The sequence below is a fragment of the Trachurus trachurus genome (genome assembly GCF_905171665.1).
Source record: "Trachurus trachurus genome assembly, chromosome: 16".
NCBI classification, from domain to species: Eukaryota; Metazoa; Chordata; class Actinopteri; order Carangiformes; family Carangidae; genus Trachurus; species Trachurus trachurus.
Window position 1 is genome coordinate 30412421 of NC_139902.1, and position 22331 is coordinate 30434751.

Genomic DNA, 22331 nt, shown 5'->3' on the forward strand with positions numbered 1-22331 from the left:
TCGAATAAAGAAATCTTCCGTGGCTACCAGCAACTGTGTGGGCATACCCTCTCCTTTTTCTGTGTTCTGGCATTTTTGTATGGCCCTGCACCTAAAAACTGTGATGTGCAGATAAAAAACCCTCTTTTCCTCAACGTGACAATGTGACAACACTTGTGGACTCAAAAGATCAAGTGTGAGTTGAGACACAGTAGCTGTGTGTACTAATAGTTCCTCATTCTAGACTTCGACTCTAAAAATCCAGTCATTGTGGTGATTGTGCTGAATGATTACATTTCACAGTCTGACCCAGCACTTTACAGTTGGTGCTCGTTTCCTCAAGGACACGTCAACAGTTGCATGAATCAAACTTACGATCTTTGAGTGGGGGAACAGCGTCTTGTTAACTTGAACGTCTTTGATCTCCTCCTTTTCCCTCTGATTCCCAGAGGAAGGGTTGTCAGCTGATGGGGTAAAAAGGGTAGCTGCACTCACTGAGGACCTGAACGTTACCTGAGGAAGTGGGTCAGGGTGACGAGGCTGAAAAGTTTGCGAAGCGATCGCTCGAGCGCACGCCGCTTCAGAGACGCACGTTTTTAAGTGCTGACTCCGGTGGGATGGAGCGAGGCCGCCGTATCTGGAGTTAAACTTTCAGCACAAGGTTTTTTTTTAATGTCATGAAATATGCATTGAGCTCTCTCTTTTTATCCCACTTCCCCTCTCAACGCTACAGTTGGAGATGGAAATGCAGGAGTCAGGTTTCCCAGCATACTTGCTATTGCATACCCTCTCGCTGCAGAGGAAATGAAATTCTTCAAAAGCAGCAAACATTTGACGACCTTCCTCGAATCCACTCGGGGGAAGTGATGGTAATTTGTCGGGGCCCTGCAGGTTATTCTGTCAGTACGAGGGTCAGAGCTGCAGTGAATCCACCGGTCGGGAGGATGACTCAGTGTTTCCTCGTCAGTGTGTTGACTGCAGCAACCTGCAGCAGCAGCAGCACTCTAAAGTCTGCAGGTCGGTGTTATGGTCTGAGAGACTGGAGGGCTGATTGAGTTTCAAGACGGGAATTCACATAACAGGACTTAAGATCAAGGAGGCGAGAGGCCGATGGCGATCTAACAAAGAGTTGTTGTGATGATGAGTCTGATGCAGTGATGTGCAAAACCAGTGGAGGAAGAAGTGTGAACACCGGGTGAATTCTTGGGTTTCAGACCAGCATAATCTCTATAGATCAACCTATAGAGGTAGGGCAAAGAGCATATACCAGACAGATATAAGGCCCATACATCCTGCTCTTTGTATCAGTGATGACTCAACAGAATAGCAATTTTATGTCAAGTAAGACTGGTGGAGCTACTTTACAGTAGTAGGGTTAATGGCTACATTACTGACAGGCTGAGACAAGTTTGTGAACTTAAACAGATACAATATAGATGTTGGTATTGAGGCATTGAAGGCAGTTTATGGTGTTAGGTCAGGTTATAGGTCTATCAGATCAGTTTAAAGTTGCATTAAGTTGGTTAAAATGTATTTGATTAGTTTAAAGGTATGTTAGATTGGTTTAAGGGTGCAATTTGTGAGTTTAAAGGTGTATTATGTTTAATTGCTGCTTTAAGTTGGATGTCCTGTCTTAAAGGTATAGAGTTCTTCTCACATTATTTGCACCCTTATTATAACTTAACCTACTTAAATAGTAAGTATTAAGAAGAAGATGCTACATTTTTTTATTAGTGTAACATTGCTTCTACCATACAGTGATAATGTGTTGTGTTGTTGACGTTAAACTCCTGCCCGTCATCATCAGGCGTTGGGATGTGTGAGGATGTTTCCAGTGGCCATGACGGTGGCCTGCCTGCGTTTGAGCAGATGTCAGGGGATTAGTCAGGGTGGCGGGCAGCGAGCAAATCCTCGGCTACAGCGAGACGATGATACGGTCGATTTGGAGAGGGAGGATTTGATGCAGCTGGAGTAGGAAGCTGTGAGAGAAGAGACGCTTCACTTACTGTAATGGTGGACGTGGCTGTTTGGGCTTCAAAACCTGCAGCCTCACGTCCACTCCCGTGAGGATAGGCTATAAAGATTTGACTGTTAATTCTCATCAATCCTCCCTCTTTATTATGAGTCTATTCCCTATTCTCCCTCTTTCTGTCTCTGTTTATCCCCCCTCCCTCCCTGGAGTGAGGATTTTTTGGCAGTCGACGCACGTCACATCAGACTTTAGCCACAGGGAACGGTGCTGATGGATGAACTGAAATGGATGGATTGAAAGATGGAGGGATTATGGACTCGGGGGGGCGGTGGGGAATGGATGGAGGGGCCAGAGGAAGCTGCTGCTGCAAGGTCAACGCCATCTGGTTTTGTTTTGGCCACCCGGGATGCCATTGTGTGCCTGTGTGTGTTTTGTATTGTATTGCCACCAGTTCATAATATGATGTTGCATAATAACTGCGACGTGTGACACAGTGTGTTTTGTGTTTTGGGTGTGAGTTTCCTTTTGTGTTTTGACTCGATGACTCAGTACAAACGTTCACTCAAGTGTGATAACATGTGTTTGTGTGTTTAAGGCCTTCAACAAAAGAGTAACAATCTTCAAGCTTGAATTAATCAGATCTGTGGTACGTGAAAAAAGACACGACACACTTTTTTTTAGCTTTTTCATTCCACAAGCCACACAATTATTTATGTTTTTGTTTATTTTGCCAATTTTACTCCAGTTTTCTCCTAATTTACAAGATCTAGTGCCCACCTCCTTTAGTAATAAGGCCATGATCCCTTACTGGCTTCCCACCAACAAACTGTGACTCATGTTTAATGCAGCTCTGCAAATTCTGTGAGCTTTATTGTGTATAATCTGTAGTAAATAATCGTTGACTTGGTTCCTGACATTAAATCAGACTTGAGCACCAGAGAGGTGATAGATTATTGGATCAGTATCTGATCCTTTCTTCTCTGAGCCATCCTGTGTGTTGCTGCTCTCTCCTTTAAATCTCTGCAGTCTGAGCTGAATATGTAGATTTATATTCTTCTATTATGATGTGCGAGACACTCAGCAGCTTCTGCTCCTCAGTTTGTGCCGACTGTTGCTTTCACCGGTTCAAATGACAAACATTGCTGTTGGCAGGTCGAACCATCTGCTGCTGATTAATGTTAATTTTGTCAGTAGGTTGATGTCGAGCCAGAGCCAGGTTTGTGTTCTGTCTCATCTCTGCTTTGCCAGAGACTCCTTAGATGTCCCAACAGCGGAAAAGATTCCAGGTCTGGAAACGACTGTCTACAATTCACCCGGTTGATGCAGTGTTTTCTGGGTTGGTAGCAGCGAAGACATTCAAAGACATGTCTATACAGCAATTCTAAAGATGAGTTTGCTGATTCCAGACAACCATAACTTTATCTTCCAGCTATAGATAGTTGGATTGGATGTTTTGCAGGATTGGGCTCAAAATGTTTCCAAATGATCAATATCAATCCAGAAAAAGTGATAGAAATGGAGTGAATGGTGAACGCTAGCTGTTCAAACAAAGATTAAAATTTGGATAATTTTGGATGCATGAGGTAAAAGTCAGGGGACCAAAACAAAACCTTCACCAGAACTAAATTCCAGACTGCAGTGGTGAACTCTGGTTGAATCAAAGAATCAGCCCGGTTGGTTGGTTGGTTGGTTGGTTGGTTGGTTGGTTGGTTGGTTGGTTGATTTGCAGTGACTGTTCTGCATTTTTTGGACGGCAACCAATTGTGAAGCCAAAAGGACGTTTAGTCACTGTTCTGTTTTGTTAAAGCTGGAAATCAGTGCCACAACAATGTACAAAATATAGCCCAACCGCGATCTTCGTTTCTTATTTGCACTATCTTTAAATCATACTTTAGAGATTCTTCATTTACGGGAGGTAGAGCATGAAATTAGCATAATAATCACCCAAAAATCACCCCAAAAACCAACCAGACCAACTCGGTCCATAGCAGATCCACCGGTCGAACCCTGGGGTACACGCTGGACACAATTATTAATCATTCAAATTCAGGGGTGGGTGTATCTGGGTCAACCATCATCTACCTCCAGGTAAAAGACATAGTACTTCAGGTGGTGTTGCAGGACTCTCATTTGTCTTCCTGCTCCCTGATGGTCTGGATTCTCACCAGTGAAAACTTTCTAAGGTTTAGACTTTTGTGCTTCTTGGGTTGTGGATTACACATGTTTGAGCTGTTTGATTTAAGGTAAAACACGTGCACCAGCCGACCCATCTTGTCTAAAAAACCAAGTCTCCAGCTGCAACAGTCCCTTGAACTCACCACCACTGGAGAGTCCTACTTCTTCTTCTTCTTCTTCCTGGACATATTTGGGTTAATTTGCCCATTAAAGACCGTGAAGCTGAGTCTTCCTCCCTCGCTCACAGATCTAGGCCAGTCGCCGTTCGTTCACCTCCCTCCCCTCCTGCTTTGATAAACAGCAACATAAAATTCGGGTTGGTTGAAGGCTCAGGGGGGTTAGTCGGGCACGGGCATGGCCACGGCCAGCGAGGGGGCGCCGTGTTTACAAGGCCTCCAACCATCGGCCTTAATGGCCTCCATTGTTCCAGATTGTTTCTCTTCAGTGGAGGAAATTAATTGCCAGACTTGATTGAGGAGCAGAGATTAAAACTAAATCGAATTTCCTCGAAAATTGGCCAAATCAGGTCACTTTGAAAACAGATAGCGTCTCCTTCTCCCCCTCCGTCCTCTCTTGTGTTAATTGTGATGGACAAACATGTTTGGATCGGTAATGGAAGGCAAGTGGAGGTCATACAAAGTCTTTTTTTATGATGTAAAGACTAATTTCTCCAGAACGTCTTTCTTTCGACAGCCATGACTGATGAGGTGGTGTCCAACCGTCCTCTGTGTCTGTCCTCCCATCTCTCTTCCTTTATGTCTTCCTCCCCCTGAAGGGCTTTGACTGATAGAGACGACATTAAGGCCATTATGGACGTTTTGAAGTGCTAGATAATAGAAACGCAGAATGAAACAGCCACAGATTCAGTTCCACATCAATATCTGACAAATGTCCTCCAGCATCTTATTGTGAAGGGCAAAACTGGATGATCTGATACTGTAACTTTCAGAAGTGATACTAAAACAATACTTCCTGCACTTTTTTTGACAATTTTTCTGCATAATAGGGTATTTTAGTGACGATGTTACAGAGGAAGCTGAAGCTCAAGATTTTATTTTAACTCCCTGTGTGAGAACAGCATTAGATAATAAGTGACGATCATAATGGAAACATGACTCAGTTTGATCCTAAATGTACGTCGCTCCTCTTCCTCCCTCTATTCTTCTCTCTCGAGTTAACCGAGCTTGTTTTCTCTGTTTAACGGCCTCTTGAATAATTGAAGCGCCCGTCGAACCAAACACGAGGACGGAGAGCGAGTCGCAGCTCGTTGTTTGAAGCTCGTCTTTACTCACACGTCAGCTTCTCTCCGGAGGCTCAACGCTGAAAATTTCAATAAGCTGCACGAGCAGTGATTAAAATATGAAGCTGAAGAGGACGGGGATGGAGGGAAGGGAAGGAAGGATTAAAGAAGAATGTAAGCAAGCAAGTGAGATGTAGAAAAGGGCAGAGTGAGAGGTAGAAATGTGGTGAGCAAAATGAGATAAAGTGGCCGATAGAGAGAGAAAAGAAAGGATGGATGGAAGGAGACAGATGGGTGAAGATAAAAAAACAGAGGAGGTTGAAGACGGAGTGGAAGAGACAGGGTGACGAGGAAGGAGGGAGGGAGAAGGCAAGAAAGAGACGGAGGAAGAGAAAAGAGGCATGAAACCCGAGGAGCGTAAAGAGAAAATAGGGTAAGAAGAGTGAGATCACAAACTGACGACTTAAATATATATTTTTATTCCTGTCACAGTTGGTTAAAGTGTGAAGCAGCAGCTCACACGCACTCACACAGCTGAATAGAGAAGTGATGAACTGTGGTCGCGACTCAGCAGGAAGTAGAAGAAACACACACTATATAGATGTATATACCGTATGTTAGATTTTATATTAAAAAACAAACACTTGAAGCATGTACTTGTAAAAACTGTAACAGAGGCACCACAAGACCTTATGGTAGGTGAATACAAGCATTTTAAAGATTATAAATCGATTAATTTATCATCAGTTTTTTATATTTATTAGGCAGTGAAGTGAAATCTTTCAGTTCCTCCATCATTGTTTGGAGAAGCTCCTCTGTTGTTGTCGCACAGCTCGGTGGAATAAAGGTTTATTTATTTGAAATGGTGAAATGGATTGAGTTTGTAATGAAGGCGGTCGTTCTGTAGCCTCACTCTTTAAAGGGATAGTTCAACATTTTGGCAAATTGGCCCATTGCCATAATCCCTATAGTCATAGCAGTAGATTTGTTACCTTTAATTGTCGGTGCAAGCTATTTTTAGAACGGTGGAGCAGAGCCGTGAGCTGCTCAGAGCTACGCTACGGAGGCTAATGGGATTTCTTGGTTTCCCTCATCAAACTCATCAAATATACAATCCAACAACTCCACAACGCTCTGGTGGACAAGTTGTGACCTGCACATTCACCACGCTATGAGATAATAACACAACGTTACCAGACAGAGTTGTTTTAGAGGTTTTAGAGAATTTACCAAAATGTTGAACTATCCCTTTAAGCTCTTGGAGAAGTTGCTGGTCCAGTCAGTGGCCAAGTAGCTCCGCCTCCTCCTGGCATCAGCGCAGTAACTTAGAGACTAACAGGTGGGTTTTTTTGCAAATCGACAACGCACAACAGTCTTTTTAATCTTTTATTTATCTGGTTTTCTCACCTCCTGCATCCTTTATTCATCTCCTCCCCCTCCCGCCCTCCATCTCTCTCTCTTTCTCTCCCTCCTCCTCCTCCTCCTCCTCCTCTTCCTCCCTCCCTCCCTCCCTCCCTCCTGTCACAGCTGCTCTTTGAACACTGACTAAAAGATGACGGTGCTGATGTTTTACTCGCCTGCGGCTGACATGTTGACACCGCGGTTAGAAAGTAGGACACACACAGAGAGACGACAACTTCTTTCACTTTCACGCTGATTGAGTTGTTTTTCCTCCTCTCCGTGTGTCGTTTACCAGTTACATCTCAATAAAGTTGGTTCAATTTGATGAATTTTTATACACTGACCCTGATAGCTCATCATAGATAGCTCTTCTGATGTTTTTTTTTTTAAATATTTGTTTTATTTTTACCCTCCTTTCGGTGGAAACAGGCCGAGCAGAGCGTTTAATGTTTGTCTGACAGAATGAGGAGGCGGCGGGAGGGATGGAGGGGATGGAGGGATGAAGAGGAGGGGGAGCACGTGTAGGATGAGATCCTCCGGGCAACGTGACAGGGGAGGAAGAGGAGGATGAGGAGGAAGAGGAGGGAAAACAAGACTGAAACTGTAACAATGGTCCTGAGAGGCTGAGATCATCCAGGGAGCATCGCTGCTCATTTATTCACTGTTTAATGTTTTATTTTCATTAATTTGCTCTATTTATATTCAAGCTGTCTGTCCTGCACTACTTAATTATTTGCTGCTTATTTGCGTTTATATTTCTATTCTTACTTCCTGTTTGTTGCTATTCACTAAAACACTAAAGAAAAATCCCTCGTACGTTAAAAAAGCTTCTCGTCAATAAACCAGATTCAGATTCTGATAAAAGCATCGAATCCAACTTTAAAGCAGAACTATGCAGGATTTCGGCTGTAATTATTGTGGCTCAGAGTCACTGTGATGGTAGAGTGGCCTATTATGAGGTGAATGGGGTCTAGGCCAATGCGCTCACCCCCCCCACTGGCTGAAAACCGCACTTGCAAGATCAGTCCTCCGTCTCGGTGTAAATCTCATCAATGGAAAGAACTATCGCGAGAAACTGCCTTACGGCAGTACGAGATAAGAACGCAGATGACGTCATGCATGTCATGAATCGTGATTGGTTTGAGTTCGGAAAGTCGGAGGAAACCATGGAAACATGTTTGTACTGATGAAGTTCGGCTTGTGGCTAACACGGAGCTAATGCTAACAGACACACACACACCATGGATCTTTTATAAGATAATGTAATACATCATGACACACACACACACACACGCCTTCGCGTTTTGGAACCTTTATTCATGTGTGTGTGTATGTCTGTGTCTTTGTGTCTTTGTCTGTGTGTGGCCGTATTAGCGTTAGCTCCGTGTTAGCATTAGCTCCCTGTTAGCGTTAGCTCCGTGTTAGCATTAGCTCCGTGCTTAGCAAACACCGCTCTCTACCTTCAGCAGTAAACACAAGCACGTGTAGGGAGGGGGTGGAGGAGGTGGGGCGGCGAGTTTTTTTTTTACGACAGTGACATGTGCCTCCCAGAACTGTGGGGGAGCCCCGGAGAGGGAAAAAAAGAGAAACCAACGAAGGAGCGAGCTATTTCCGGCCAAGTTGCATAGTTCTGCTTTAACTAAAAAACCAAACAAACAAATCTCTTTTATTTTCTAAGCCAATCACTAGCATTATGACATCATGGTCCTTTGGTTTCATTTTAATCTTTGATCGTATCAAATCAATAGGATCGATTGGACACCCAGATCGATGTGCTTCTTGTCCGATTGGTAGACGTTGTGTCATTGCATCACATCAAGATCCCAGATGATCACGTTGCAGCGAGCGGCCATCTTGGATTGTAAGCTTTACCAGGGTGTCCGCGGGGTCTTGAAAAGTATTAAAGGGTGATAAATCAATTTGGGGAAAATTAAGACCCTTAAAAAGTATTTAAAAGTCTTTTCCGTCTTTATAAAGTCTTAAATTTTGAAGGTATTTTTTCTGAATTAGCTGTCCAAGAGTTTGAGTCCTAAAAAACATTGTGAAAGTGTGTGAATTTATTCATTTTTAAAAAACAAAGATGAACCGGTACATAAAAAAGAAAAGAAGATTGTTATTTTTGTTTTTTGAGAGTGGAGCAATGTTTTTTTGTTTTGTTTTTTGATAAACTTTGCCTTATCCCAGCCTATTTTGAATTCTGTAGCATCATAGTGGTCTAGAGTCTTTATCACAAACTAAAACTGTTATGTTAAAAGTGTCATTGATGTAAATGGTTACAGCTTGAAGCGACGGTGAGGTATTGAAAAATATTGAGAAGGTCTTGAAAAAGTCTGAAAAAGGTATTAAAATGAACTTCAAGATTCCTATACGCTGTTTACTGAAGTTCCTCCTCTGAGCGTTTCTGATGACGTAGCTGATGGCAACTTGGGGAAATGTGACTCCAACCATCAGTCTGAAGGGAAATAAAATGTCCTGGTCGCAGCTGCAGAGAAATGATTGCAGGTTTGGTCAGTTCCTGCAGTATTTGTGCAGGAACCAGGGTCTAAATTTGGTTCTTTGGTAATTGATCTAACTCTGAGAGGTGTTTTTTTCGGTGCTGAACATTTCTGATTGGTTGACGACTCCTTGATGTTTCTTAAACATCCACAGCTGCAGACGACTCTTTGGTTTTTATGCCATATTGTTGTTTTTCATTGTAGTTTGAGAAGTTTGAGTCCAAGAGGAAAGCGCACAACAGTTGGAAACGACAATGACAGAGAGGAAGACGACAATGAGCAAAGTATTTGTTCTTTTCCAAATCCTCCCAGTGCAGAGATGAAGCTGCTGCTGCTGCTTCAGAAATTAAGTTAATGTCCGTCCACATTCCTCATGAACGCTGGCGTGAGCGACTGTAGCTAACGTGGCGTTCAGGCGACTCGTGCGGCCGGGCGGTTAGTCGGCCGGCGTGGCGTGGCACGCTGAGCCGAGCCGAGCCGAGCCGAGCCGAGCACATGACGGCAACAAGCACGGACTTGTTTGGATCCTGCTGCGCCGGCAAAACAACGAAGACAACGAGCAGCCGTAATGAAATTAGAGCGAGCATGAGGAGGTGATGTCAGAGCTGGAGCGAGGAAGTGGAAGGACAGACAGATACTGTCTCTGTGGACGGAGACGAATCAGGGCCAGATAGATAGATAGATAGATAGATAGATAGATAGATAGATAGATAGATAGATAGATACATAGATACATAGATACATAGATAGATAGAGATACATAGATGGATAGATAGATAGAGATACATAGATAGATACATAGATGGATAGATACATAGATAGATACATAGATAGATAGATAGATAGATAGATAGATAGATAGATAGATAGATAGATAGATAGATAGATAGATAGATAGACAGACATACTGTAGATAGATGCATAGATAGATACATAGATACAGTAGATACATAGATGGATAGATAGATAGATAGATAGATAGATAGATAGATAGATAGATAGATAGATAGATAGATGACAAATCTGACAACTCTGAAGTTATTAATTGATGTAATGAATCTTAATTTAACCCAGAACAAATGAGCTCTTTCAAGGGAGAGAAATCTGCATCTGAATTTGTGAGGAAACATTTTACACTAAGACTTGTTTTCTTCTCTGATTCGCTGAGACTGTACAGTAACCGAGTCGACATAAAGTGGGTCAGTAGAGTCGGTTCCTGATTTAATATTCACCAAAGTGTTTTCAGCTGCTTCTCTTCTCTTCTGAGTCTCAGTTTGTTTCTTCTCCTGACAAACTTCAGAAAAACTTGAGTCGTTTATTCTCCGACTCTGTCAGAGGAGCTGCAGGCCGTCGCCGATGATTCATCACTTTCATTTTCCAGCATTTGGTGTATTAACACACACACACGCACGCACAAACACACACATACTTTGACTCAGCCATTAGCTCAGGCTGGCGTCAGTGCTGTCGACTCCACTGTTCACATCAAACCAGGAAAGGAAAGGATTAATTTAACGCTGCTGACGACTGAAGTGTGCTCACAGATTAAATTCTCCATATTTGGATGGTGTCATCCAGGTGGTGACTGCTTTGTTGTGACATCACAAAGTGACAGGAAGTCCTGACGGCTGGTTTTAAGGCTCAGTTTCTGAATACAGGCTGTGTGCATTTCTCTGTGGACTGAGGCTTTGATACTTTCACAGTATTAATATAGAACCTAGAGCTGCTTTATAATCACACTACACATGGACATCTACCTTTATACTGTATGGAGCTTTAATACAAACATCTACCTTTATACTGTATGGAGCTTTAACACAAACATCTACCTTTATACTGTATGGAGCTTTAACACAAACATCTACCTTTATACTGTATGGAGCTTTAACACAAACATCTACCTTTATACTGTATGGAGCTTTAACACAAACATCTACCTTTATACTGTATGGAGCTTTAATACAAACATCTACCTTTATACTGTATGGAGCTTTAACACAAACATCTACCTTTATACTGTATGGAGCTTTAATACAAACATCGACTACCTTTTATTTTGAAGGAGCTTTAATATAAACGTCTCCCTTTTATAAATCAGGACTCATCCTGTCTCTTCGTCCTCCCTCTCACCTTTACTCAGCTGTTGTGTAGCTGTGAACAGCTGGACTGAAATGGGAGCTCTGCAGTGTCGAGGCTGCAGCAGCTCTGACTGTGTGTGTGTGTGTGTGTGTGTTGCCTTCACTGGCCTGCAGCAATGTTGGAGCTGACAGCGACTTAGGATACTGACAGTAGTAGCCGCAGGACACAAAGAGAGAGACTGAAGAGTTTCCAACTCAAACTCTGCAACTTTTCTCCAACGGATTAAAAATCTACATAGAGTTTCTCAGTGACACAGAAATAATATAAATAATATAATTTTTTTGCAATATTCACGTCGATTGATAATTGAGAACATTGTTAACAGTTAAGTATTGTTCAGTTGCAGCTGTGGTCTTAAAGCGTGTTGCTTTCTTTAATCTGCAGAGAGCGTCTGGTGTTTCCCCTCAGAGGCTGCGTGATGTTTACTGTCCATCAGGTTATAAATGACGCTTCTGACCAGAGAAAATCAGAGGAGGAGTCACCGTCAGGGTCAAGGATGAACTGAAGTACTTTCTTTTATAAAATCGATTATCTTACTGTTTAGTCTATATCAATATCTACTCCAGCTGTGGTTTTGTGTAGCAGCTGCATGAGATGAAGTGATTTCACACACACGACCTCCTCCATCCTGCTCCATCCTGCTTCTCCGCCCCCACGGTAAAAACACACGTGCCGATCACGCAGCCACGAACAACACACTCATTCATCCTCCTCGGCCTCATCATGTGTCCGTGGCCGCGGTGTGTAAAGCCTCGGCTCTGAGGCCTCTAAGAACCAGACTGAGTGACGTCAGTGAACGCAGCGCGGTCGTCATGCCGGGGAGGTTGTTGCTGTAACGTTTCTGTTTCTTTACACTTTACTCGTGTGTTTATGTGTTTTTCATGGTTTTTAAAACATGGTATATAAACATGAGTTCACCTGTTTCCTGTTGGCGTATGACCTCAGGTTAACTACAAATTTCAGATAGAGATCAATACTTTTCTGACAAATCAATTAAGAATGAGTAGATTGGTTTCTGAGCCTCTCTTCTGATTGGCTGACTGTTTTCTGAATGATCCAATAAAAATAATGAAGCATATTTCAGAATAAAACACCAAATCCTGCAAGTTTTAAAGGACTAGTGTGTAATATAGGGGGAAAACCGTGATATCTTGCATTCAGATTCCAGTTTGCAGCGCTCTGCAAAGTGACGGTGGCCTCCGAGGACAAAAAAACTTGTTTACTATGTTTACGATATGTCTCCTTCATTCGTTGGTTTATTTATGCGCAAAACTCTTGAAACGCGCTCTCTGGCTGGCTGGATTTTCCGTTTGGGATGCCGTACAAACATGGTGGCACATTGGCGACACTCTCTAAAGCAAGACCCTTGCTATATGTATAAAATAATAATTATAAGGCCATGAAAACCAAACAGATTTTATTCTATAGCGATTATACACGTATACATACATAGGTAGTATATTCAGATTTTAACAATAAACCTTGACAATTATTACACACTGGACCTTTAAATGGTGTTGTCCAGGTGGTGGTGGGCGGGGCTTAGGGTGACTGCTTTGTTGTGACATCACAAAGTCACAGGAAGTCCTGACAGCTGGTTTCAAGGCTGAAACATGTAAACATCTGTGGTGGTGAGTTCAGGGTCATTGTGCAGTTGCATTGATGAGTCGTCGTTATTGTTGTTTTTGCTGAGTCACATGTAGAAAATCATTTGTCCCATGATCCTCCTCCTGGCCTGAGGTGTGAAACACTTTGATAAAAAAAAAAAAAAATGCTGCAGCTGCAAAATGCGAAACACCGTGATGTCAGCTGCTGTGTCACGCTTCAAACCAACAGGGTCCAGATTGATAATGTGTTTCAAACAGTTATTGATTGATCGGATATTGATCACCGTGTCTCTCTCTCTCTCTGTCTCAGGCTCAGCTCGAAGCCCAGAAGGCCACGCAGGACTTCCAGAGAGCCACCGAGGTCCTGAGGGCAGCCAAGGAGACGATCTCTCTGGCCGAGCAGCGGCTGCTGGAGGAGGACAACCGGCAGTTTGACTCGGCCTGGCAGGAGATGCTGAACCACGCCACGCAGCGGGTGAGGAGGGGGGAGGAGAAAAGAAATATGAATCATTTCAGTTTGTTGCAAAAGTCTCTTTTTTTTTAAATTTTATTGTTTAATTCAAGTGACAGACATAAAGCAAACATAAAGACATGACAAGACAAGACAAGCCATGACACAGCACTAGACAATTAAGAGTAGCTAATGAAAAAGAAGAAAGAAAAGGAAAGAGAGAGAGAAGGAAAAGGAAAAAAAAGGGGGGGGTAGATATATTAAGGTAGCTTGTGATAAGAGAGAACAAAACACATGATGGAGAGAAAGAAAATAAAATAAAACAAAAGAACATCGGCAAACAATCGATCAATCAGTTCATCATTCATTTTTCGTCCCCTTCCCTGCTTCTTCCCCCTCCCTCCCACTCCTCCCCCAACACATAGATAATGGAATAATACAAAACAGTTGCAAAAGTCTCTGAATAATAAAAAAAAAAAAAACTACCAGTACTCTGAAGTTCAGGTTTTTTTTTAATAAACATCACCTGTTGTCTGACCGTGAGCTCTGATTGGCTGTCACACAGGTGATGGAGGCGGAGCACACCAAGACGAAGAGCGAGCTGCTGCACAAGGAGACGGCGGCGAAGTACACGGCAGCGACGGGTCGCATGAAGCAGCTGGAGAAGAAACTCAAACGCACCATCAACAAGTCCAAGTGAGTCCAGTCACATGGTTTTACCTTTATTCTGAAAACCAGTCATATTGATGAGGTTATTAAATTAAAGTGAAAATATTTTCAGAATAAAATGAATTTGACAGTTATTGCAAATAATGAAAGCAGAAACAGAAAAAAAACTTAATATTTCAACTTTATTCCTAAACATTACAACTTTTTCTTGCAAAATAGTTACTTATTCACATGAAGAAAATTTCAAAATATTATTTTTATCTTGAAATACAGGAAATACAGTGGACATTTTTCCATTAAACTCTAGTTTCCAGCCTGTTTTATCACACAATAACAGTAGATTACATTGTCGTCTTTAGTAATCCAATGTTTTACTTAATTATTTAAAGAGTAAAAAAACGATTTTGTATTTAGTAAAAAGATTCAGCCGTTTTAAACCCGTCATCTCCTCCGTCCTTTAACCAGCTCCACTCAGCCTTTCAAAATAAGAGTTATTCGTTATATAATATCAGTGGGTTATTATGGAGCGTCCTGTGGTGCAGAAACAGGAAGTGGAGCCGTTTCAGGTGAAACCAAATCCAGATGTTCAGCCCTGATGTGGTCCATACGTGAAGTCACGAGTCGATACCCGGCTGCTGCGCTCAGACCTCGAGCGTGTGACGTTCAAGTGACGTCTGAAAAGTGGAATGTTTTATAGTCTCCTGAGTCAAAAGAGGAACTAACAGTGTTAGCTGAAGCGTTAAAGCAGGTTGTTTCCTGCCATCTTGGATTTTCTACGGAGGACGATTAGTGCCACAACAGGAAGTGTGTTTTTTTACCCGTATGTAATTTCTTTTTTATAAGAAAGTCAGAATTAACTTTTATGTGACAGTGAAATAATAATTTTATATTATTATCCAGCGATCTATAATATAATATAAAATAATATAATATAATATAATATCATTCAGGTACAGTCTTGCTTTGCGTTGCCTCAGCAGGTTGTTTAATCCGTTTCCAGCGACATCACATCAACTCCTTTATCCCCTCTCCTCCTCCTCCTCCTCCTCCTCCTCCTCCTCCTCCTCTTCCTCCTGGTTGCCATGGCGACAGTGTGGGTACCACTCTTTTCTGGGTTACTCAGTGTTTTCCCCTCTGATCTAATCTGTTCTCTTCTTCTTCCTCCACAGGCCGTACTTTGAGATGAAGGCGAAGTATTATCTGCAGCTGGAGGTACGTAACGTGATGCCTTTCAAAATAAAAGACAGGAAATAAGGAGCTTGTTCATGACCTTCATCATCATAATCCTCTTCCTCTTCCTCCTCTTCCTCCTCCAGAACCTGAAGAAGAACGTGGACGAGCGTCAGGCCAAACTGTCTCAGGCCAAAGCCGAGTACAAGGCGGCGCTCCGGAACCTGGAGAAGATCTCCGACGAGATCCACGAGCGCCGGCGGAGCTCCGCCATGGGCCCCCGGGGGCGCGGCGTGGGCGCCGAGGGCGACAGCGTCTCCGGGGACGACATCTCGAACTTCAAGATGGAGTCCGACGGAATATCCAGTGAGTACAGACACCACGACACGACACGACTAGAGCACTGGAAAAGAGAGTAACGACACCACCATTGACTCCCGTGGTAAGGTTTTAAGGGTTTTGCGCCCCGAGTGGCAGGATTTGGGTGTTGCAAAAGAGCCCAGAAAACCCATTCACTCCAATGTAATGTATACAGTATGTGTGTTGCCCACTTGCTTCTAAATCGATGAAAACGGCCGTGTTTTTGTTTTTAGGTCAGGGTTCTTACGGATCCTTAAAAAGTCTTAAAAGGCATTGAATTCATTAATCTAAAAACAAGGCCTTAATTGGCATTAAAATGTCTTAAATCAATTTTTCAAAAGTCTTAAAAATGTTAACACATGGTAAGTTGTATTTTATGGTTGTAATTAGTCTCAAATCTCAAAATAATTGGTAACAATCCGACATAGAGAAGTTAGTGGCGGCCGTCAACGCTAAATTTCTCACCACCACCAGCTCCCGAGTCAGTGGGTTTTTTTTCCGGACTTTTTATGCATTTATTTTGAAAGGACAGCTGGAAAGAGACACAATCCAATGTTCATGTAGCAGTCACTTTACCTTGGATCACATAGGAAAATGGGTAAAATTGTCCCTATAACCCTATGTAATTGATGTGGTGTTTTTTTTCTTCTTTTTCCTGCATTTGTGTTTATTATGAAGTCGGTCTTAAATTTCATTTCAAGTGGCTTTAAAAAAAGTCTTAAAGTCTTAAATTTAACTTGGCTTAAGCTGTAGGAACCCTGTAGGTGTCTTGGTCATATCAAATTATACTTATAATTTGTTTATTACAAAATGTAGATTGAAACATTAATGTAGAAAACTGTTTTGTTTGTTTTTTTTGCTTTTTTTTTTACTCACCTATGTGTTGTGTGTCCTTAAATTATTGAAAATACCACACGTGCTCATTCACCAACAATGCAGAGATGTCAGTTCTTGGGCGCTTTTGCAATTCCCATATTCCGCCACCAGGAGGCGCTTCCATTGGACCAATGCGTGTCGTTACTCTCTTTTCCAGTGCTCTAAACACGACACGTCACTCTCTCTTTCTCTCTCTTTGCTCTCGAGTCGATGGCGTTCGATTCTCCTGATGAGATAAAAGGCCAATTAGGAAAAGGTCGGCCCCGCCCCCTCTCGCCGCTCCACTGCTCACCAGGTGACAGTGTAAATGTCAGGGCAGCTGTAATGAGATCTCCTGTTGTTGGTGGAGGTGAAAACAAACAGGCGACTGCTTCTTCATCGTCTGTTTTTCTCCGAATTGTTGGTTTTTTATTCCTGGAGAGTGAAAACAGCGAAGAACGAGCGCGAGCAGAGTTAGAGACGGACAGTTAAAACGTAAGCAGAGCATCCGAGCTTTGACCTTCACACCAGGGCTGATTCAACTCATGTGTGGGAATTGGTTAAAACAGGAAACATAAAAGTCAAAGTGTGTCTGAATTAACTCGATGAACTTTAGTTTGAGAGACGTCGTCGCTTTAAACATCTGTGTTTTATCTATATAACATCATTTTTTATAATAATATGTATATCTATATATGTATAATCATGCGTAACTTCTCGTACATTTACATTACTATCATATGTCTTAAATTTTTTGATTTCTATTGTCACTTCCTTCCTCTTACAGCTTTTGTTAGTTTGATTTGGAGCAAATTTATTTAGGGATTTATAAAGTTTTGTCCTATATTAGAAGAAAATGCTGCGAATAAATATAAAACAAATGCAGAAATATCCTTAGAATAAACTAATAAACTCTTTCTAAAAAAGTAAATTTTCTGGATTGTCTGAAGAACTCAGGATAGCATGTTTTAGAAAAATAACTTTTCAGATTCTTGGCATTGGCATTAAATTGACATTTAATTTGAGAAAATAATTATCCAATTAATAATGAGTTACATCTCTGATCCATCTTCTATATTTACTGTAAAATCATGTTATATCCCTTTTTATTCCTACGTTGCTCCATACACTACATTACCCACAATCCTCGGCTGCTGTTGGCATCATGACATCGTCCACAGACTCCTCTAATTTTGACTATTCATCAAAGACACAGATGTTTTTTACACATCTGTCCACCTGAACAAACACATCTTACCTTTTTTTTTTTTTTTTTTCTCGGCCTTGATGGAGGGATTAATAGGGTGGCGTTACCATGGTAACCACGGAGCAGTCAAAAGAGAAACGGTGGCATGATGGTGACGTTATTTGCCAACTCATTTTCAGGAGAGAGGGAGGGAACGTGAACACAACACAATATACACACACACACACACACACACAGACAGTGACGATGGTGCGTTCGTGTGCTCTGATTTGAGTCGGGAGAAATGAAACACCTCAGCTGGACGTGATGTGACAGTCGGAGCTCAGCTCTATTTATATCTCACTCCTCTTTTCTCTCCCTCTTCCATTGTTCATCCATCCATCCTTTCATCTTCTCTTCCCTCTGTCTCTGTCTCTGTCTGTCCTCCCTCCATCTTTCTGTCATTTTATTCCTTTGTTCTCCACCTCTCGTCCTCTTCTGATCCGTTTCTTTTCTCTTTTTTAACTCCTTCCTATTATCTCCATCCTCTAGTTTTGCCTTTCTCTTTATCGTTTCATCTCCCTTCTTTTTTTACTCCTCTTTCCTTCCCTCTCTCACCTCTCCTCTCTTCTCTTTTCCTTTATCTCTTCCCTTTCTTTCTTTTTCTCATTGGTTTTCTTCTTGTTGTTTCTTTTCTTCCTTCCACATTTCATAATAATCACAATTTATCTTTTCCAACCAGTGCTTCATTTCATATCTACAAATAAAATCAGTAATATGAAAAACATTTTGAATAAAAATTATAAAATAATGCCCATGTTCACAATATTAAAGGGACAACGAGGAGTTTTGGAAAAGCGAAGCGTTTTCACACTACATTTATGAGCCTCAGCACCGTGAAATTCTTTGACCGGCGCAAGACAGACTCATGTTTTCATTCATCAAGAATTAAAGTCAGAGGTTCAAAGATGATCAGATACTGTCGTAGTTCCGACCATAAACGCCGATTCGGCGGTGTTATTCTCATGACTCGCCACGAAACCAAAAGTAAAGAAACGCTGGTCGGCTCGACCAGCATTTCCACCACTAATAATAACAAAATAACGATGGAGACAAAACGATATATTTATCGAAAATGGACCCATTAACAAGTGGTAGCGTAGATTCATCCACATTAACGTGAGACTTTTTTATTGTCGCGGAATTTTTCGTTCTGCCGATGGAGAAACTCCTCGTTGTCCCTTTAAAAATATGAATACACCCTCTCAATAATAATCAATATAAACATAAATTAGTTATTATACATGCAAGTTATTGAAGCTCATTGTGAAACTGTCCAGAGATCGATCAATCAACACTTTTAGAGGGACCGACTTCCTGTGGTTCTCCATGGTAACCCTAACTCCTCCCCCCTCCCTCTCTCTCTCTCCTGCAGTGGCGTCGGTGTGTTTCGATGACGACCCGTGTGGCGGCGGCGGCGGCGGTGGCAGCCTGATGTCAGAAGAAGATTCGGAGACTCGCTCCACCTGCAGCCTGGGCTCGACCCCCAGCAGCCCCCAGGAGCTGATGTCCCCCTGCCCCTTCGCCTCCTCCTCCTCCTCCTCCTCCTCTTCCTCGTACACGTCCTCCTCGGTGTCTCCATCTCCGTCGCCGACCCCCTCCTCCTCCTCGTCCTCCTCCTCCCCCGCGCCCCCCTCGCGGCCCTGCAGCCTGGACCTGCCCAGCACCGTGTCGCTGTCCGACTTCAGCCTCATCTCCCCGGTGCTCGGCCCGCGCAGCGAGTGCAGCGGGGCGTCGTCGCCCGAGTGCGACCTGGAGAGAGGTGGGTGGTGGAGTTTTTATGTGTGCATCAGTATCTTTAGGAAATAAGAGTTTAAGTAGCTTTTTTTTTATCAGTGTAAAATCTTTTTATTTTTAATTTTTAGAGTTTTATTCTCATGAAAACAAACTCCTGTTTTCATTAATCACAACAAAGAAGGAAAGACTTCATCTCACTTTACAATAAGATTTAGGAAATAAATAGGAAACTACGGGTAAAATAGATTTTTATTGTGCATCAGTATCTTTAGGAAATAAGAGTTTTAGTAGCTTTTTTTTAAATAATAAAGTTGATAATATTAAATTATTGAAAGATTGTGCTCATTAATAAAGAAAACAATTAATTACTGTACCCTCACCCTCCCTTCTTCCTGTAATTGACTATGGCAATAATATTAATAACAGAGAGCAATGTAAACATAATCTAATCTAATATAGTAGGTTATAACAGTATATATATCACGTGACACAGTAGAAGACAGACAAAGTAGCTTTTTTACGAGTGTAAAATCTTTTTATTTTTAATTTTTACAGATTTATTCTCTTGAAAACAAACAAACTCCTGTTTTCATTAATAACAACAAAGAAGGAAAGACTTCATCTCACTTTACAATAATATTCAGGAAATAAATAGTGAAATAGATTTTTATTAAATGTTTGACACGAATACAGTTACAAGTTTACAAACTGAAATTTAAATAAATCCATGACAATGAACAAACCGCACATTAGACAGACTTTAAAAAAAAAAAAAAAAAATTTTAAACAACAATTTTTGGCCTTCAATGTTTTCATGAACTTCTAAATTTTCTGTAGCTTCATTATACTGTCATGTTCTTCACTAAAATCACAGATAAATACACTTTATACAGACCTGTTGGAACAAGTGTCACCCTTTTAAATGTGTTATAGTTTGTGGAAAGTCAAATAAGTGGTGAACATCCAGATTTGTGTTAAATTAAGGATTAATCACAATGAATATTAAGAATTATTGGGTAGCACTTTATAATAAGTACACACTATTAAGCATTAGTTAAGCTTTAAATACTGAATTCATCATTTATAACACATGAATACTCATTAGTATGAAGTTTATAAACACAGTCAAAAATGCTTTACTCATCATTGATAAGCACTAACTGTATTTATAAACCACATACAAATAAGTATCCATGCGTTATGAGGAATTCAGTATTTATTAATGCTTACCTAATGCCTAATAGTGTGTAGTTATTATAAAGTGTTACCACTGCTCTTAAATAATAAAACATATAATCTACCAACATCTAATGCCATGAAGTGTTATTTACTTTCATCCAAAGAAATAAATGGCTGTATTTTGAAAATAATCACTATTTTTCATTCATCTGAAAAGAAACTGTAGTAATTAGTATAGAGCAGGAACAGGGACTTTTACTCCATTTTTTTCTGCTTCTTCATCAAAACTTTTTAAAATGAGTTCAGTGAAGCTTAAAACTTTCTCTTGAATAATTAATACCTTTAAAAAAAAAAAGAAAAACAAAGAAGTAAACATTAACCCTTCATTGACCGTCTCTCTTCCTGTTTTGCTGCAGGTGACCGAGCTGAAGGTGCAGAGGGAGATCTGGACAACGCTCCCACCTCCACTTCCACTTCCACCTCCAACAACAACAACAGCAGCTCCACCTCCACCTCCACCTCTGGCTCCGTCCCCGCGGTGAAGAAACCCTTCAGCCTGGAGGCTCGCTTCAGCTTCCTGAACCTTCGGCGCCCGCGAACCGACAACAACAAAAAACTGGACAACTGCTCCCAGAAGAACGAGCCGAGCGTCCTGGTCAAAGGAGTGTGAGACGGACGGAGACGAACGAACACTGAACTGGTTATAGACTCTGAACACTCTGTCTCCACTCCATTGGGACCCAGTCATGGGACTATTATGGGCTGTTTATAAGCTACACTGCACTGCACTCCACTGTTGCTGGGTGGGTGGACGGGTGATGGACGATGAAACGATTGTTAGAAAATATTATTAATGTTATTTTTTATTGTTGTTCTCACTAACGGCTTCTAAAGCTTCTGTCACGTACACTATGCCGCCTGCAGACGACCTCCGACCGACCTCGGATCATCGTGAAAAATGCTCTGTCGTTGTAAAAAAAAAAAAAAAAAAAAAAAAAATACTGAGAATTTATTCCTGCTGAAAAAAAAAAGGCGCTGAGCATGTTTGTAAAACCACAGCGAGGTGACGTTCAAAGCTGCGTTCAACGTGGAAATGTTCAATAAACAACTGGTCTACACCAACATGTTGTGTTATCTACTATATGTGAACATCTGGAATAACTCTGGTGTTTGTCACTGTGACGATTGTGTTTTTAAGTTTTGGGTCTCAGATCAGAAGCAGTAGCATTGTACATATAGAAACAGCTGAATGTGAGTAGGTAGCACTTTAATTCAGGTCACACTATTTAGCATTTATAAACAGCTTATAAACACATTATAATTGAAGCCGTAGAATAGAAGTCATCCATAATGATGAGTAAACAAATAATAATTGATTAAAAAGATAAATAAAAATGTGGTCAAACATCCATAATTGTTGACAGATACTAGTATATTCAACTTATAAATGCTAAATATGCTAAATATTAAGTGTTACCTGTCGTCACTGAGCTGAAAACTTTTGTTATGTTGTCCTCTGCTTTGAATTGAGGCTGTGTGACTTTTCGAAGAAAGAAGAAAAAAAACATTGTTTCTTTTACAAATTAAATGTTAAATTTATAATAAATAAATAAATAAAAAAAACTCTTATTTAATTCAACACTCTGGTGTTTTGCT

The 22331-nt window shown here is 41.3% G+C and overlaps 1 protein-coding gene across 1 annotated transcript in view; it reads left to right on the forward strand.

Annotated features, from left to right (window-relative positions):
• Positions 1–22013, forward strand: part of sh3bp5b (SH3-domain binding protein 5b (BTK-associated)) — a 41171-nt gene extending 19158 nt beyond the window's left edge. The window contains exons 4-9 of the mRNA XM_083988844.1: positions 13319–13483; positions 14025–14155; positions 15298–15340; positions 15445–15664; positions 19135–19521; positions 21092–22013. Coding sequence (XP_083844970.1) covers positions 13319–13483; positions 14025–14155; positions 15298–15340; positions 15445–15664; positions 19135–19521; positions 21092–21345 — 1200 coding nt within the window. The 3' untranslated portion in view covers positions 21346–22013. The remainder of the gene's footprint in view (positions 1–13318; positions 13484–14024; positions 14156–15297; positions 15341–15444; positions 15665–19134; positions 19522–21091) is intronic.
• The last annotated feature ends 318 nt before the right edge of the window (positions 22014–22331 follow it).